This window comes from Cherax quadricarinatus, chromosome 55 (genome assembly GCF_038502225.1).
Source record: "Cherax quadricarinatus isolate ZL_2023a chromosome 55, ASM3850222v1, whole genome shotgun sequence".
NCBI classification, from domain to species: Eukaryota; Metazoa; Arthropoda; class Malacostraca; order Decapoda; family Parastacidae; genus Cherax; species Cherax quadricarinatus.
Genome location: NC_091346.1, coordinates 25,253,125 through 25,272,624, shown reverse-complemented (window position 1 = coordinate 25,272,624; position 19,500 = coordinate 25,253,125). Strand labels below are relative to the sequence as shown.

General features: G+C 43.3%; 1 protein-coding gene across 2 annotated transcripts in view; it reads right to left on the bottom strand.

Annotated features, from left to right (window-relative positions):
* Positions 1 to 19,500, bottom strand: part of LOC128698903 (phenoloxidase 2) — a 63,223-nt gene that overhangs the window by 12,262 nt on the left and 31,461 nt on the right. For both annotated transcript variants that reach the window (XM_070096951.1, XM_070096950.1), the window contains exons 6-12: positions 16,770 to 16,972; positions 16,244 to 16,394; positions 15,686 to 15,790; positions 14,962 to 15,144; positions 12,061 to 12,189; positions 5,114 to 5,299; positions 3,222 to 3,360 (exon numbers count right to left, since the gene is read on the bottom strand). In XM_070096951.1, coding sequence (XP_069953052.1) covers positions 3,222 to 3,360; positions 5,114 to 5,299; positions 12,061 to 12,189; positions 14,962 to 15,144; positions 15,686 to 15,790; positions 16,244 to 16,394; positions 16,770 to 16,972 — 1,096 coding nt within the window. The remainder of the gene's footprint in view (positions 1 to 3,221; positions 3,361 to 5,113; positions 5,300 to 12,060; positions 12,190 to 14,961; positions 15,145 to 15,685; positions 15,791 to 16,243; positions 16,395 to 16,769; positions 16,973 to 19,500) is intronic.

The following is a 19,500-nucleotide window of genomic DNA, read 5'->3' as shown; positions in this document are numbered from 1 at the left end:
TGTGTGTGTGTGTTAGTTACCATTTGGTCCTAGGCACATGTCGATTAGACACTAGGCCTGTATGTGTGTATGTGTGTGTGTATGTGTGTGTATGTGTGTGTATGTATGTGTGTGTGTGTGTGTGTGTATGTGTGTGTGTATGTGTGTGTATGTGTATGTGTGTGTATGTGTGTGTGTATGTGTGTGTGTGTGTGTGCGTGTGTGTGTGTATGTACTCACCTAGTTGTACTCACCTAGTTGAGGTTGCGGGGGTCGAGTCCGAGCTCCTGGCCCCGCCTCTTCACTGATCGCTACTAGGTCACTCTCCCTGAGCCGTGAACTTTATCATACCTCTGCTTAAAGCTATGTATGGATCCTGCCTCCACTACATCGCTTCCCAAACTATTCCACTTACTGACTACTCTGTGGCTGAAGAAATACTTCCTAACATCCCTGTGATTCATCTGTGTCTTCAGCTTCCAACTGTGTCCCCTTGTTACTGTGTCCAATCTCTGGAACATCCTGTCTTTGTCCACCTTGTCAATTCCTCTCAGTATTTTGTATGTCGTTATCATGTCCCCCCTATCTCTCCTGTCCTTTAGTGTCGTCAGGTTGATTTCCCTTAACCTCTCCTCGTAGGACATACCTCTTAGCTCTGGGACTAGTCTTGTTGCAAACCTTTGCACTTTCTCTAGTTTCTTCACGTGCTTGGCTAGGTGTGGGTTCCAAACTGGTGCCGCATACTCCAATATGGGCCTAACATACACGGTGTACAGGGTCCTGAATGATTCCTTATTAAGATGTCGGAATGCTGTTCTGAGGTTTGCTAGGCGCCCATATGCTGCAGCAGTTATTTGGTTGATGTGCGCTTCAGGAGATGTGCCTGGTGTTATACTCACCCCAAGATCTTTTTCCTTGAGTGAGGTTTGTAGTCTCTGACCCCCTAGACTGTACTCCGTCTGCGGCCTTCTTTGCCCTTCCCCAATCTTCATGACTTTGCACTTGGTGGGATTGAACTCCAGGAGCCAATTGCTGGACCAGGTCTGCAGCCTGTCCAGATCCCTTTGTAGTTCTGCCTGGTCTTCGATCGAGTGAATTCTTCTCATCAACTTCACGTCATCTGCAAACAGGGACACCTCAGAGTCTATTCCTTCCGTCATGTCGTTCACAAATACCAGAAACAGCACTGGTCCTAGGACTGACCCCTGCGGGACCCCGCTGGTCACAGGTGCCCACTCTGACACCTCGCCACGTACCATGACTCGCTGCTGTCTTCCTGACAAGTATTCTCTGATCCATTGTAGTGCCTTCCCTGTTATCCCTGCTTGGTCCTCCAGTTTTTGCACCAATCTCTTGTGTGGAACTGTGTCAAACGCCTTCTTGCAGTCCAAGAAAATGCAATCCACCCACCCCTCTCTCTCTTGTCTTGCTGCTGTCACCATGTCATAGAACTCCAGTAGGTTTGTGACACAGGATTTCCCGTCCCTGAAACCATGTTGGTTGCTGTTGATGAGATCATTCCTTTCTAGGTGTTCCACCACTCTTCTCCTGATAATCTTCTCCATGATTTTGCATACTATACATGTCAGTGACACTGGTCTGTAGTTTAATGCTTCATGTCTGTCTCCTTTTTTAAAGATTGGGACTACATTTGCTGTCTTCCATGCCTCAGGCAATCTCCCTGTTTCGATAGATGTATTGAATATTGTTGTTAGGGGTACACATAGCGCCTCTGCTCCCTCTCTCAATACCCATGGGGAGATGTTATCTGGCCCCATTGCCTTTGAGGTATCTAGCTCACTCAGAAGCCTCTTCACTTCTTCCTCGGTTGTGTGCACTGTGTCCAGCACTTGGTGGTGTGCCCCACCTCTCCGTCTTTCTGGAGTCCCTTCTGTCTCCTCTGTGAACACTTCTTTGAATCTCTTGTTGAGTTTTTCACATACTTCACGGTCATTTCTTGTTGTCTCTCCTCCTTCCTTCCTTAGCCTGATTACCTGGTCCTTGACTGTTGTTTTCCTCCTGATGTGGCTGTACAACAGTTTCGGGTCAGATATGGCTTTCGCTGCTATGTCATTTTCATATTGTCTTTGGGCCTCCCTTCTTATCTGTGCATATTCGTTTCTGGCTCTACGACTGTTCTCCTTATTCTCCTGGGTCCTTTGCCTTCTATATTTCTTCCATTCCCTAGCACACTTGGTTTTTGCCTCCCTGCACCTTTGGGTAAACCATGGGCTCATCCTGGCTTTTTCATTAATCCTGTTACCCTTGGGTACAAACCCAAGGTGTGTGTGTGTGTGTGTGTGTGTGTGTGTGTGTGTGTGTTTATAAATAAAACAATACACATTATTTTTTGAGATCAATATTACCAACAACAAATCATTTTAATTCTTTTCAATATTATTATTTTTTATTACTGTTGTATTAGTTTTGAGATTCTCTACAATCCTATCAAAAAATATTTTGTGCCATTCAAGACAGTCCAATTTTATAAACGTTCCACCGATTCCAAGTTTCAAAAAACAATATTTAGTGCATTAACAAATTTGCCTACACAAAGTAAAGTGAATGGTCACTATCGTAGCCGTAAGCTGCATCACCCATTAAATACTGAAGCCCTTCAGAACAGGAAGACGCATAAATTTTGATCATGGTGACTGAACGAGAATCAAAATGTCAAAATTCTCACAGATTAAACGTTCAGATGTGCATCAACACACTTGAATTTCACTCTCCACCGTCGTTGAATTAGGAAACACCATTTTTGGAACACCTGAAGTTTTGCCACTGAGGAGTTAGGAAGTTACCCGAGCCATTCCAGGATGCTGGGAATGAGGTCAATAACTTTTGTCATACAAAACCTGCAGAAGCCAGTTGTCTCTAGAATTGAGTCTTCGTTACCGTACACAAGTGCTCTAAATTTTAATCCGATCGGATGAGGGGTTCTCGAGTTATTAGCGTAATAAAATAGAAAACAGGAGGAACAAAAAATTCAGGCAACTACTTAGAAGTCCTCCTTCTGCGGTACCTTAATAATACGCAAAGAGTGTGGCATAGCATGAGTGGAACAAACTGCCAAGTAACGACATTGAAGCTAGCATCTTCTGTAGCTTTAAAAACAGGCTAGACAAATATACGAATGAGAGTGGCTGGGTGTGAGAGGAACCTGACTAATGTGTCTACTGCAGAGGTCATCTATTCTTATGGGAAAGCCTTTGTAGACAGCGATGCATGGCATAACTTACAGGTTTCTGTGAACTTATCCATCTCTGACCAGAGGAGACGCTGCTCCATGAAGCTCATCTCCAGACCCCGCACGTTGTGCTTGGGAGCAATGAAGATTCTCACCGTCACCTTCTTCGGAGCTGCTCCCGAGTTGGTTACCTGAGAGTGTAACAACCTTATACGTACGTGCATTTCCTCCAGAAGAGGCACTGCCAGTTCATAATCATGTCTTTGAATGTGTAACAAATTCTTTTCTACCTTCAGATGTAAAAAATAATTCTATCTTACCTGAAAAGATATTAGTAATATGCAGTGTAACCGAGTACACTGCACTACACCCAGAGCGGATCTACTATAACACTAATAAAGCTTAAGCTTCAGGGCCCCTAATTCCGGAGGGGCCCAGAAGCCACTTTAGTCCACATTTCTTTAACATTTTGGGTCTATTGTATGAGTTTTTTTTTTTAATATTATTAATAATTAAGGATGTTTCATTCTCAATATATTAAATATAAAATAATTATAAATTAATTTAAAACACTATAAACATTTATGATAGAAATTAAAACTATTATTAAAATTATTTATCTTAGGCTAATTGCAATCGAAAAAAATGAAAGTATATTACGTTGCTTGAAGTCACTGTCAAGGACAACATTTCGGTAACTTTTTATTTACACGAATAAGCTTATATAACCTTAAAATATACTAAATTTACAATAATACAAAATTTGTGGTGATGTGTGGTGGAACAACCTCACTGAAGACGATAACAGTGATTACCCAGACCTCGTTGCTGCTTGCGAAGGTGGGCCCCGTAACAGTTCATGGTTCAGGGCCCCTAAACTTGAGGTCCGTCCCTGACTACACCCCTTACACATATTAACACACATTAAGCTCCTTAGAACCATACATTACACGATTTACACCCCTCTCTCCTAGCACACACATTACAAGTAACATCATCATGTGTGTGTACAAGTAACTCACATCATGTGTGTGTACAAGTAACTCACATCATGTGTGTGTACAAGTAACTCACATCATGTGTGTGTACAAGTAACTCACATCATGTGTGTGTACAAGTAACTCACATCATGTGTGTGTACAAGTAACTCACATCATGTGTGTGTACAAGTAACTCATATCATGTGTGTGTACAAGTAACTCACATCATGTGTGTGTACAAGTAACTCACATCATCATGTGTGTGTACAAGTGCTACCTTCATGCATGATGACTTGGCTCAAGGTTCTGATTTTGTAAACATTTTCTTTAAAAATCAATTTGACCAGCACACGTCCCTCTGTATACAAATCTGTTAATGTTATAGTTTACCTTCTGTTACAAGCTACAGTGTTTCTAACATTTGGCAAAAGAAACAGAGGCGTTGAGATTCCCGATGAAAATCAGGGGCGTCACGAGTACATTGAGAGACAACACAATAAGTGCCCGGGGCCCAAGACTCTTTAACTGCCTCCCAGTATACATAAGGGGGATTACCAATAGACCCCTGGCTGTCTTTAAGAAGGCACTGGACAGGCACCTAAAGTCAGTACCTGACCAACCGGCCTGTGGTTCGTACGTCAACTTGCGTGCGGCCAGCAGTAATAGCCTGGTTCATCAGATCCTGATCCACCACGAGGCCTAGTCTCAGACCGAGCCGCGGGGGTCGTTGGCCCCCAAAACCCTCTCCAGGTAAACGTTTTAGAAAACAAAATAAAGACACCACTAGACTGTACTACATACAGGACGCAGGATTCTTTAATATTGAAATGAAAAAACTAAGTTCGAGGCGTTTTTAAATTATGCATTTATTTAAGAATTAAACTGCACTCAATGCATAAAAAAGCTCACTGAATGCACACAGTCAATGATCTGGCGAGCAATACATAATTAAAAGTAAAAATACCTGAATATGGTAGTTAAATGGAGCGTGGTCGAGGTGGGTGATGCGGAGCATTACTGGGTTAGGAGCATTGAAATCCAGTCCTCTGGACGCCTCAAACTCGCGTAGGTTCCAGCCAGTTGTGAGCTGGTTCAGTTGGTTATCCCTCAGAACACCCACCTTGTCCACCACCACATTCGGCAGGGACAGCTGGCAAAGGCAAAACACAGACAAGTATGAACAACATTAGGTTATGAAATATTACATCATATATTTCATATTACGAAATTTTATGTGAAAATATTATGAAACAACACCTCTTCAAGGGGGGCTCCTTGGCGTGGTGAAGAGGCTCTTGGTCTGAGGAATTAGCCCTGTCGGTCTTCTTCCTCAGACCGAACCTAATTACCCCCCATTCTCCCCTCCCCTATCCCATCCTCCCCTTTTTCCATTCCTCCTCCTCCTCCTCCTCACCCCTCCCTTTTGCCCTTCCTCTTTTGGCCTTCGGGATTTCTCCCACAGGCGCGCTAGTTACTAGGTAGGGGAAAGGACACCGGGGTCCATCCCATTCCGTTGAGGTTCTTGGCGGTGGCGTAGTTTGCCGTGGAATCTGGATTGCCTGGGGATGTCCCGATCCCTCTCCGGTATCCCGGAGTAGCTTTGGGTGTCTTTTGGGCGACGGGTGTATCTCTGGAAGCCACCTTTCGGATTCCGGGGGTGGTGGCCGAAGGAGGTATGCTTTGTGGCGGATATCTGGCCGCCCTCTCTTTTGTCCACCGAGGTAGCTCGGCAGATGTGAGGTTGCTATCCCGGATTGCTGGTTTACTGGCATGAAGGGTAGGGTATGGCACGGGTTCCATGCTGCATCTGCGCTACTAGCGGTGTTGAGGTCCTCTTGGGCACGGAGGGAGATTTCCGGCCCTTTCATTCCTCCTGGGAACTATTCCTCCCCGCTCCCCCCTTTTTTATTCTTTTTTTTATTTTTATTTTCTTTTCTTCTTTCTTTTTTTTCTTAAAAACAAAAAGCAAAGGAGTAACCTAACCATGGCAGCCCTAGTCCATGAAACCACTACCCCCGGGCCCCTTCTTGATACCGCACCCCATTCTGACCCTGCCTTGTGTTTAGACCACTCTTCGGACACTCCTGATGCCCCTGTACCTCTTGCTGGTGCTGTTTCCTCACCCGCTTCAGGTACCGGGGCTTCGACTGACTCCTTCGATTTGTCTGAACTCCGCTCTCCTTTGACTATGCTTCCGGCTTCTCCCTCTATGGTATGGCAATTTTCGAATCGCCCACCCATTTCATGCCGGACCAACTCCGGTCCTACTCCTAAACACCAACGTCAATCTCCTGATGATGCTCCTTCGTTACCTTCCCATTCTACTCGGAAAAGACCGATACGTCAAGCACTCCCTCTCCACGCTCAGTTTCGGACCACACAATGGACTAAATTCTTTACTTTAAGACCAACTTCTTCTTCTGCCTACCTTTCTGCCCATAGTATTGGCAAAGCGCTCCTGCGTCATGTTGGCAGAGATATTTCATTTCACGCTCTCAAGAGCGGTACGCGCATCGTCACTGTCCAGAATGCTACCCAAGCTCATGATCTTTCTCTCCTTTCGAATATCGATACTACTCCTATCACTATTGAAAAACATCTTTCTCTCAATTCTTGTAGTGGTACTGTCATTCTGCCCCATACCATAGTCCAACAGAATTTCCAGTCATGTGGCAATGACATTTTTGAACAGCTGGAACTCCAGGATCTCCCAATCCTCAAAGTAGACACTTATGTCCTTCCTGCCCGGGGGCGGAGACGTTACCCTTGCAATGTGGCTCGTTTAACTTTTGACAGCCGAGAACTCCCGTCCTCTGTATATGTCGCGGGACATCGGTTACAAGTTCGAAAGGTGATACCTACACCGCAACAATGTAGAAATTGCTGGCGTTTTGGTCACCCAGCGAAATATTGCAGATCTATGGCCGAATGCCCAGTCTGTGGTGCCGACGACCATTCTAATACATCTTGCAGTCAACCTCCATCTTGCCTTAATTGTAATGAAGCTCACCCTTCGTACTCCCGCCGTTGCCAGGTCTACTTAAATGAACGTGAAATCCGTTGCCTCAAAGAGGCAGAAGGTCTCCCTTATGCTATGGCAGTTACTCATCTCCGCCTCCAAGGGAGACTACCCCGTGTTTCTTATTCTCGTGTTTCCAAACATCCCCCCACTTCTGGGGTACCATCTTCTGCAGCCTCCTCTGTTGTTACCCCTCCCATAGCCACTATGGCATCTAATCCTTTTGCTGTCCTTGGCTCTGACGTCCCGACTACAACTCAGTCTGTTCTCACATCTTGGCGTCCTTCCTCACAAGCCCCAGTATCGACAAGATCTCGTACGACACCTAATACCAATCGCCCCTCTACTCAGAAGTCCAAAAAATCCACATTGCTCAAATCTTCTTTGCCCCTTCCTTCCCTTCTTCCACCTCCACACTTTACCTTTCCAGTCTCTGTACCTAGTTCTTCCCCTCTCTCTGGCTCTATTACAAGTGTGGAGATTCTCCCTCCTCCTTGTACTATGCCTTCCACCCCCGTCCCCTCCCAAGTTTCTCCCTCTTCTGCCACCTCCCAGGTTTCTGCCTCTTCTGTCCCCCCCCATACTTCATCTCCAGTCCCTTACACTTTTCCCTCCCCCTCTACTTTGGTACAGTCCATTACAGTCCCAATCTTTACTCACCCTCCTCCTCCTATCTCCAATATGGTCTCCCATACATCTTTGAATTCAGAAACACTTGAAGCCATTTCAGAATATATTGCAGAGACTAAACCTTCAATGGACACTGATTCACTTCCTGTTCCTTCTCTTCCCTCTCCTCCATCTTCACAACCCCATTCTTCGCAATGCTCCATTCTTCGCTACTTGAACATCTTCCAATGCCACCACACGTTGACTTTTCTAACCCCTCTAGTCCGTAGGTGCCTTTACCTACAGATTCCTGATATTTTCTTCATCGCCAATCATGGCTTATTTACAGTGGAATATCCACGGCCTCAGGGGTAATCGGGGTGAGCTTCAGATGTTGCTTTCCAGGTTTTCCCCTGTTGGTGCTTGCTTACAAGAACCAAAATTACACTCGGCTGTTTTCCAACCTATCTCAGGCTATAATTTATTGTATTCTTCAGATCCTTTCTCAGATGAGACCTTTAATGAAAGTGCCCTTCTTCTACGCAATGATATTCCGTACTGTCAACTATTTGTCCATACCTCGCTGCATTACACTGCAGCCCGTATCCACTTGAATAAGTGGTTTACAATATGTTCTTTATATCTCTCTCCTTCTCGAGCATTTTCTATCCCAGACTTTGCCTTTCTTGTTTCATCCTTACCACCACCACTTCTGTTACTTGGTGATTTTAATGCCCACCATTTCCTCTGGGGGGGGTCTCATTGTGACTCACGTGGCATTCAGTTGGAGGCTTTTCTCGCCTCTCACCCCCTCCATGTTTTAAATATGGGTACTCCCACCCATTTTGATCCTCGTACTCATACTCTCTCTTGCATCGATCTGTCAGTCTGCTCTTCCTCCACTGCACTAGACTTCACCTGGTCTATTCTACCAGACTTACATGACAGCGATCATTTTCCGATCATTCTTACTTCTCCTTCCTATTCACCACCTTTCCGTAGCCCTCGCTGGCAATTTGATCGGGCAAATTGGGATCTTTACTCACACCTCACTGCTTTTAGTGAGGTTCCTTCTTCATCCTCCATTGATGAGCTCCTACACATCTTCTCGACATCAGTTTATACCGCAGCTTCTCATTCTATACCCCAAACCTCAGGCAGGCATTCTCAGAAGTGCGTGCCTTGGTGGTCTCCTGCTTGTGCTCGTGCAGTACGTTTGAAACGTGCTGCATGGGGCAGGTACCAGTACAATAGAACTGCTGAGAGACTTGTTGATTTTAAGCAGAAGCATGCGATCGCTCGCCGTGTCATCCGTGAAGCTAAACGCACTTGTTGGCGAGACTATGTTTCCACCATCACCTCTGCTTCTTCTATGAGTGCAGTCTGGAAAAAAGTGAGGAAATTGAGTGGTAAATACTCTCCTGACCCGGCTCCTGTTCTACGGGTCACTGGTGTTGATGTAGCAAACCCTCTCGACGTTGCCATTGAACTTGGCACACATGTGGTCCGTATTTCCCGAGGGCTCCATCTATGCCCCTCGTTTCTTTCCTCAAAGTCTGCCAGAGAGTTAGTACCCTTGGACTTTTCTTCTCTCAGAGAAGAACAGTATAATGTGCCTTTTACACTTCAAGAACTGGAGGCAACGCTCTCAGCTTGCCGATCATCGGCAGCTGGGCCTGACGACATTCATATTCGTATGTTACAACATTTACATCGGTCAGCCCTTGTAGTCCTCTTACACCTCTTCAATCTTATTTGGGCACAAGGAGTTCTTCCCCAGCTGTGGAAATCTGCCATTGTTCTCCCTTTCCGCAAACCGGGTACTACAGGACATGATGCCTCCCACTATCGCCCCATCGCTCTTACTAGTGCAGTTTGCAAAGTGATGGAACGCCTCGTAAATCGACGTTTAATGTGGTATTTAGAGACTCACAACAGTCTCTCCGCTAGTCAATATGGCTTTCGTAAGGGTCGTTCTACCATAGACCCCTTACTACGCTTGGATACGTATGTTCGTAATGCCTTTGCGAATAATATCTCAGTTATTGCCATATTTTTTGACCTTGAGAAGGCATATGACACAACTTGGAGGTATAATATTTTGGCCCAGGCCCATTCCTTAGGCCTCCGAGGCAATCTACCATCCTTCCTTAAGAACTTTTTAACTGACAGACATTTCCGTGTTCGAGTCAATAATGTTCTTTCCCCGGACTTCGTCCAAGCTGAAGGTGTCCCTCAGGGATGTGTTCTAAGCACAACACTTTTTCTCCTTGCTATAAATGATTTGGCCTCTGTTCTTCCACCCAATATTTGGTCATCACTCTATGTTGATGACTTCGCTATTGCTTGTGCAGGCGCTGACTGTCACCTTATTGCAGTTTCTCTCCAGCATGCGGTCGACCGTGTTTCCACTTGGGCCACTACACATGGGTTTAAATTTTCAAGTACCAAAACTCACCAAATTACTTTCACTAGACGCTCTGTTATCTCTGATCATCCTTTGTATCTCTATGGCTCCCGTATCCCCGAACGTGATAGTCAGGTTTCTAGGCCTTCTCTTTGACCGTCGGTTATCCTGGAAACCTCACATTACCTCTCTGAAGGCAACTTGTCACAGCCGGCTAAACCTTCTTAAAACCCTTGCTCATCTTTCCTGGGGAGCTGATCGTCGAACTCTGCTTCGCCTACATTCAGCCCTCGTTTTATCGAAACTCGATTATGGTGACCAGATTCATTCCGCGGCCTCTCCTGCTACTCTCTCTAGCCTTAACTCTATCCATCACCAAGGCTTACGTTTGTGCCTTGGTGCTTTTCGCTCTTCCCCTGTTGAGAGCCTCTATACAGAAGCAAATGTTCCATCCTTGTCTGATCGCCTAGATGCCCATTGCCTTCGCTACTATGTACGCTCTCACGATCTACACAATCCTTCCATTTATAGAATGGTCACCGATATTAGTAGACATTCTTTATTCGTTCGCCGCCCCTGTTTGCTCCGTCCCTTTTCTCTTCGCCTACATTCACTCTTGTCTTCCCTTCAGTTACCACCTTTATATGTTCATGTAGCATCTCACTTTTCCCTACCCCCCTGGGAAGTTCCAGCTGTTCGGGTCTGTTCTTTCTCACTCCCTTGCTCGAAAGCTCAACTGCCTACGGTGGCTTCCCGCTCTCTTTTTCTTGATCACTTCCACTCCCATTCTCATGCCACCACTGTGTACACAGATGGCTCTAAGTCTTCAGACGGCGTCGGATTCGCAGCAGTGTTTCCGGACAGCGTCATGCTGGGGCATTTACTATCTTCAGTTAGCATTTTTACTGCTGAACTGTATGCCATTCTTGCAACACTTATTCGTATCGCATCTATGCCTATGTCATCATTTGTAGTAGTCTCAGACTCCCTTAGTGCTCTACAGGCTATACGAAAATTTGATACATCTCATCCCCTAGTTCTCCGTATCCAACTTTGGCTACGCCGTATCTCTACCAAACATAAAGATATTGTTTTTTGTTGGGTCCCTGGTCATGTCGACGTACAGGGCAATGAACAGGCAGACACTGCTGCGCGGTCAGCAGTACATGACCTACCAATTTCCTATCGAGGTGTTCCATTTCTGGACTATTTTGCTGCAATAGCTACCCACCTTCGCACCCGTTGGCAACAACGTTGGTCAACTCTGCTCGGTAACAAACTTCATTCTATTAAACCGAGCATAGGTTACTGGCCGTCTTCTTGTCATCAGTGCCGAGGTTGGGGGACCACTCTCTCCCGCCTTCGCATTAGCCACACTCGTCTTACTCATGGGTATCTCATGGAGAGGCACCCTGTTCCTCTCTGTGAGCAGTGTCAAGTTCCAGTATCGATTAGCCACATTCTGTTAGACTGCCCTCTCTATCAACGAGCACGCAGAATTTACCTCCAACGTCGTCTTCGTTCTACTACTCTCTTTACCTTCCCTTCTTGCTGATGGACCCTCCTTTAATCCTGACTCTCTCATTGACTTCTTGACAACGACTGATTTACTCCACAAACTCTGATGATACTTTTCGCACTCCCCTCAGCCCTTTCTAGTTCAGTCTCTTGCTGCCCTTTACCCTTTCACCATCTACTGCCCCGCTGTTATCCGTAACCTATTACTCATCCATCTCCCTTTTGCCACCTGATGCCCTCGCTTCCTTCCTGCCCTGCAGCGCTGTATAGTCCTTGTGGCTTAGCGCTTCTTTTTGATTATAATAATAATAATATGAAACAACAGTCTTTTGCATCATCTACGAAGCACTATACTTACATCCTCCAGGGTGTATGGTGGTTGTGTCATCTTGTACTCCTGAAAGATGCCGTCAACGAACTTGTGCCAACGGTAGAATACTGGGTCCCTCATGGCGGTCGCCGAGTCTCCCATCACTCCAATCTCCTCCTGTTACAACAATATTTGTGTATACAAATCTCTTCCTAGGATGATTAATTTTTCTAGCTGAATTATAATTTATCTAATCTGTGCCAATTTACACAATAGCCGTAAAATATATTTGTAAGAAGATCATGAAAGATAGAAATTATAGCTAAGATTTTAATTGAAACAGTAATAGATTAGATGACCTTAGGATTAATGGAGAACAAGTATTGTTTGCTAAAAAAAAAAGCCTTGATAAAGGGTATCACGATTATTTATAGGTAACATATACTGCAAAGCAGGATTTAGAAATAAGGTTTGTTTAGAATGATGTACAGTTCATAACATTAATCAGAAAAAATGTATTAAAGCACATGCTGGAACCTACCCTACCCTGTAAGAATGTATTAATACAGATGCCGGAACCTACTATGCCCTGTAAGGATGTATTATACAGATGCCGGAACCTACTATACCCTGTAAGAATGTATTAATACAGATGCTGGAACCTACTATACCCTGTAAGAATGTATTAATACAGATGCCGGAACCTACTATGCCCTGTAAGGATGTATTATACAGATGCCGGAACCTACTATGCCCTGTAAGGATGTATTATACAGATGCCGGAACCTACTATACCCTGTAAGAATGTATTAATACAGATGCTGGAACCTACTATACCCTGTAAGAATGTATTAATACAGATGCTGGAACCTACTATACCCTGTAAGAATGTATTAATACAGATGCCGGAACCTACTATACCCTGTAAGAATGTATTAATACAGATGCTGGAACCTACTATACCCTGTAAGAATGTATTAATACAGATGCTGGAACCTACTATACCCTGTAAGAATGTATTAATACAGATGCTGGAACCTACTATACCCTGTAAGAATGAATTAAAGAAATGGTGTAAACAAATCCGTATGCGGATTTTAAAACGTTTATTAAGAAGACATTACTCTCGCCAGGGATGTTTTCAATACGAGTTATGACCAGTTTTGGTAAGATGAGGAAGGAAGGACGAGTAAAGATGGAAATATGGGGATAGGGTGGGTGGGGGTAGTGGAGATGGAGTAATAAAGGTAAATGGCCTAACCATTTTGGTGCATTTTAATACAAATGTGTGTGTGAGTGTAGTGTTATTCACGAATTTGTGAAATTCATGGAGTGGGGCATAACACTACCCATCAGCTTCACACAGTTATACCAGTTGTATAACAACATGACGCTCAGTTGGTAGGGGGTATACTTTTTTGCAATAGCCTTTTTTTTCAATCCGAACAGAGACGAGCGAGGTGAGCTGCGTTAAGTTGGATGGATACGTCCTGCTTGGGAGTTGTACTGAATGGTTATAATCATAACCAAAATTTTTAAAGGGCAAACCGGTAAACCAGCGGAAGGCATCGGTCAGATGACCAAAATCTCCTGCTGCAGGTCATAAGATGACCTGCAGCAGGAGCTGGTGAAGGTAAAATCTGTTGCTAATTAAAATCGAAGATATTATATAAAAATAGGCCAGGACTGGAGTGGATTTTCGACTGGAATACACCATCAGGAAACACTTGTTTTGTTTCCTGACAAACCTTACCTTACCTTCCTGCTTGGGCAGAATGCCTTTTGAGAGTATTTCGAATCTGAGGATTAACCCTGTATTTTGTGTTATGATGCTGGAGGTTGAGATGAGTGATGACTCTAACAACATTTACTACAAGGGTTACATTCCCTGATGACTCGTTTGGCATTACCGAAGTCGATGTACCTTCATTAACTTCGGTATTCCCATACTATCTACTGTTACTTTTTTTTTACTCAGTGTCATTGTGGTCAGTAACAAGAGTGGTTTTGTTTGTACACTATGTCGTATGGGGACTTTTTTTACTGAGATTGTGGCTGTCATGTTCAGTGAGTTGTCTAGTGCTGAATCTCGTATTAACGTAATTGTTATCTTTGCTTCTGGGAGGAAAGGTGGCCACTAAGTTTCGCTCATAGAATCCATAAACATTCTTAGCTTTCTTTCAGAGTATCCATAAACACCTCCTCACACACAAACACATACTTCGCACAATATTTCACGAGTAACACTTAGTTTCAGTATGCTAGGTCGTGTGTAAACTTACTATTATCTGCTACTGGAACTTAGCCACTGTGACGCCACTTGGGTACTTCGTTTGTTGGTGGTTCAATCTCTGCTTGATTTTTTTTACTTAGATTCCTGACAGCTAAGTAATGCGCACTGTTCCTTAACTTACTGCACCAATATGTAAGCTTGACCTTGTAATTTATCTTGTGTAATGGTGCAATATACTATCACTTGTATGGGTTTGCGGAATTGCATTGTGTTATGGCGATGTACCCAGAAGTGCGCATAGAGTTTATTTGTAGAAAAAAAAAAATGAAAATTTTAAGGTTTTGGTCATACCATAATTTTCACCTAGATTTGACCAATTCATTTTATTACTCAAAACCTGTGATGTTTGCTTGCAACAGACGCTGCTTAGAAGCAGAGGCAAGCATCGCACACACACACACACACACACACACACACACACACACACACACACACACACACACACACACACACACACACACACACACACACACACACACACACACACACCAAAACCTCTGATACATAAACAACCCGCACATAGGAGGGTGAAAATTATGACGACGTTTGGTCCGACTTGGACCATTAACCTTCGTCAGACTAACAGACGTTGGCGAGGCTACGTAACAACGTAGCCTCTATAGGTAATACTTTGATAGAAAAAAAGGTTTAGTTACCTTATGTGCACCGTCGTTGTCATGAGTGAAGGCAATCATTAAGTGGCCCAGGTTGTGAAGATCACCGTAGAACAGAGCGTTGGGACTTAGTGAAGCATCTGCCTCAAACGCATCTCCTAAGATTTCAATCCCTAACTTTCCTGTTGTGACGTTATCCGAGAGAGGGACTCTATCACCATTTCTCTGTTAGGGGAGTTCAAGCGTACTGTCATTACCTATTCAGCTTAAATTTTTTGCAAGTTTTTTCCTCTAATTACTTTCAGTTATATTTGTTTCAGCATTAATGTGTATTGAAACTACAGAAGCAAACGTTTTAACCCACCACTGAAGCAAGACTAGGCTCGCTGTACATGAATGGTATACAATACAGACAAAATTGAAGAATTAGATACATGTGCAACATCTGGGCATCTTTATCTGTAGACGTTTCGCCATCCAGTGGCTTTATCAATACAAATTCAAGGCTATAAACCATACCACGGGCGGGGATAGACTCCGCGATGGTTTGTATGCAATCGTGTCATTACGATTTCGTGAGTCAAGGCTATAATGGTAAAACTGTAGAACTCTATTGCTGAGGGACTAATTGCCAGTTTTGTGTATAGTTCTACAGTTTTCCCATTATTTCACTGAATTTGTATTAACAGAGCCACTGGATGGCGAAACGTCTACAAATAAAGATGTCCAGATTCTGCACGTGTCTAATTCTCATCTGGATACCTACGTTTATCATATATCCTTGATGAATGGCATCCATTAGTCGGGACATCCAGATTTCCATGACAGTGATGTCTATAAATTCCAGTCCGAAGTCAGTACGTCTGAAATCCTGAAAACAGATAAATAATATACGCTAGCAATACAAATAACACTTGAACGGTGACTTCCCAGCCACATGTTAAAGTTGTGACAGTGTAGCAAGGCCAGGTTCTAATATTCCTGTCCATGGAATGTGAACTGTCTCCCCATCTGTGATCACAGCTCATGACCTCCCTCATGGCCTTCACGGGTTTGGTGCTTCCCCATGACGGCAATAATGATACTGCTGTGATAATGACATCTGCTGCATGACCCTTTCTTGTTTAGCTCTTAATATGATTATAATAGTAATACTACTAGGACTACTACTACTACTACTACTACTACTACTACTACTACTACTACTACTACTACTACTACTAATAATAATAATAATAATAATAATTATTATTATTATTATTATATTAGACATGATAATAACATGATGGGTGTGTGTTCCACACACACACGCACACGCACCAACCTTCATGAGTGAGTCATCCTGGCGGGTACCCCAAGCTCTGCCGGAGTTATTAGAAGTGAGCTTGGAGAAGTAGCCATCACTGATGGGCACTCGCCAGTTTTCCAGCTTTTCCACACGGTTGAGATCAACACTGAGTCTTTCCATGTCGTACCTGGGAGAGGTCAAGCGGAGCTGCTTCACCGAGTTTGAATGTAACTTTAAATATATATATACATATATTTTTTTTATTCTCACGTCTTTGCCTCCGAATATTTGGCAAGGCATTTGAATATTTGTTTTTCCTTCATTAAATACAAAGTTTTCAAAAATCTCACATGATTTTTATGACGCGTTTTGAAAAAAATCTACATTCCAGTCACAAAATAAAGTTAAAACCTCAATGTGGGGAGGGGGGGGGGTAGACACAGAACCTAACATACAATGACAATGTTTATTCCCTTTTAAAATATTAATTACAAAGAAGGCCACTAGCATGCCTAAGCATTTCGGGCAGGAAATGCAAAAAAACGAGTAGCGAACCTCTTACCTGGCGACCATTTGTTGATGCATGTAATAGAAGAGTTCACCTTTACGGTCCCCGGGAACATCCATCTCAGCAGGGTAGACGAGGTGCCAGTGCCAGTGATGAGAGTTGATACCATAGTCCTCCCTCCAGTATGACACCCGGTGTTCGGGCTTCAGGTTGGTGCTTGCAAATTCAGGTCCGTATTCGATCACCAATTGTGCTTCCTATAAGCAGGGACAACAAAAATATTACTAATTGAAGTTTGTGATCACATTTTAAGAAACTAATTCCATAATATTTAAAGAAGTGGACTGGTAAGCCAGTGGAAGGACTGAGTCAGATGACCACAAGCTCCAATTGCTGGTTATCATGTGACTAAGACCCGCGTCAGGAAACATTTGTCCTGTTTCATGATAATCTTGCCTAACCTAACCGACTAACAGTGTTGTTGGTTGCTGGTGTTGACACAATACAGTTTCTACTCTGAAAGGAAAATTGTTCAGTAATATAAATCACATTGAATTAGTTCATAATACTTATCATTATTTTCTTGTATAAAAGCTTTGAAATCTATTACGTTAATTGTTGTAACAATGTTGGTAGAATTACCGACAATATGTCAGGTAAAAAACACACGTGTAACTTACGAGACATTTTTATTGTGGCAACGTTTCGCTCTCCTGGAGCTTTGTCAAGCCGGCTTGACAAAGCTCCTGGAGAGCGAAACATTGTCACAATAAAAAATGAAGCATTAATTGGACATTTGGCCTTTTTACCTAACAAATGCCGTTTTTAAAATATTCATCTAATTATTCTTTACCAACTAAAACAATAGACTTGACTGGGATTGTTAACATAAGCTACTTTAGCTTGGATTGTGTAAATATGCCTTTCAACAATTTTTTTTTTATAAATAGTAAATGTGGGCACAATATAAAAGTGAAAAATCACAAGTGGTGTTGAGAATGAGGTGGTACATGGAGTGTGGTTAGGTTAGGTTTGTCAGAAAGGAGATCAAGTGTTACGTGACGTGGGACTTCAGTCATGTGATAACCCGCAGCTGGAGCTTTTGGTTATCTGATCGAGGCCTTCCGCTGGTTATAATTATAACCATTAGATGAGAGAGAATATGGAGTGTGAATATGAAAATAGTGTATAATGCCGACAGGTAGATAAGTAAGACACATGTGCAACAGTTAGGTATCTTTATTCCAAAACGTTTCGCCTACACAGAAGGCTTCATCAGTCGAATACAGAAGAGTTTAGCAGAAACAGTAGAGATGTGAAGACGATGTAATCAGTCCATTACCCTTGAAGACGTAGTTTTGAGGTGGTCAGTCCCTCAGCCTGGAGAAGAGTTTGGCTCCATAGTCTGGAACAGTGTGAAGTTTAAGCAGCAGTATGGAGACTTATATACTGTCGGAAAGTGAGATGCAGTTCACTAGTGTAAGAAAGGTCATCATTGAGAGGTCAGGTCCCTCTCAAATCCATCGCTTTTCACTTGAAAAAGTTGTCAAAGGTGTTTACTGTACAAAGAGACGGTTTTGTTGCAGTGTCTTGACAGAGTGAATATGAAAATAGTATATAATACTGACAGTTTATAAGTCTCCATACTGCTGCTTAAACTTCACACTATTCCAGACTATGGAGCCAAACTCTTCTCCAGGCTGAGGGACTGACCACCTCAAAACTACGTCTTCAAGGATGATGGACTGATTACATCGTCTTCACATCTCTACTGTTTCTGCCAAACTCTTCTGTATTCGACTGAAGAAGCCTACTGTATAGGCGAAACGTTTCGAAATAAAGGTACCTGACTGTTGCATATGCGTCTCCAATATGGAGTGTACTGGTCGTTCCATAGGCTTATAGGACATAGGTTTCCTGTACGTTGTTGTTTGGTTTCATTATGCACCTCTTGCCCATCTATAACATACTACTGACGCTCATGATTCCAGTAATTGAGCTTCAACATACATATTCAACACAAGTTGGATCATTGAATCTTGGCCAAATGGCGATGGTTCAGTCACACTGTTTCTCCTGCATAATTTAATGTGTGAGAAACTCCATAAATATATTTGACATACACAACCTCAAAAGAAATTAAAAAAAGACCTGTATTGACTGATTTATTATAATTACTCTGAGTTACATTTTGTCTTCCACCGGAGTGAATAAGGTACAAGTTAAAGACGAGATATAACTTGACCTCTGCCAACTAAACTTTTAGTAAAAGTTAAAAATATCTTGGGTGCGAATTATTGATTGCATTTAAATTAAGTGGCCTTTAAACTAATCTTTTGTTGTGTGATCCCATAACAGAAGCCTCTTGTACTTAATAACCCTCAAGAGGCAGAGATTCTAAAGTTCAACTCCGTAAGGAGACCTATAAACTTAAGTTCAACCCTCTTTCACATCCCAAGAGGACCAGAAGCAGAAGGCCAACACCCGCAAGAAATCTAGAATCTTCAGCTCAGTATCCTCAGGAAGCCTAGCACCTGTAGCTTGACACTTTCAAGAGGCCTAGGATCTATAGATCAACACTTTTAAAAGGACCAGGAGCTGTGAAACTGGAAGCAACAGCCCTTATAACTCGTAACAACATAGATCAGAACCAGGATGTGTTCAGCATAGCAATCACCCCCGACCCACAACCACCTCTCCCTCCCTGCGTCCCCCAGCAAGGCTCATCCAACGTAAACAGGCATGTACGTTAATCTCGTGACATTTCAGATTCATTCCTCTTTTC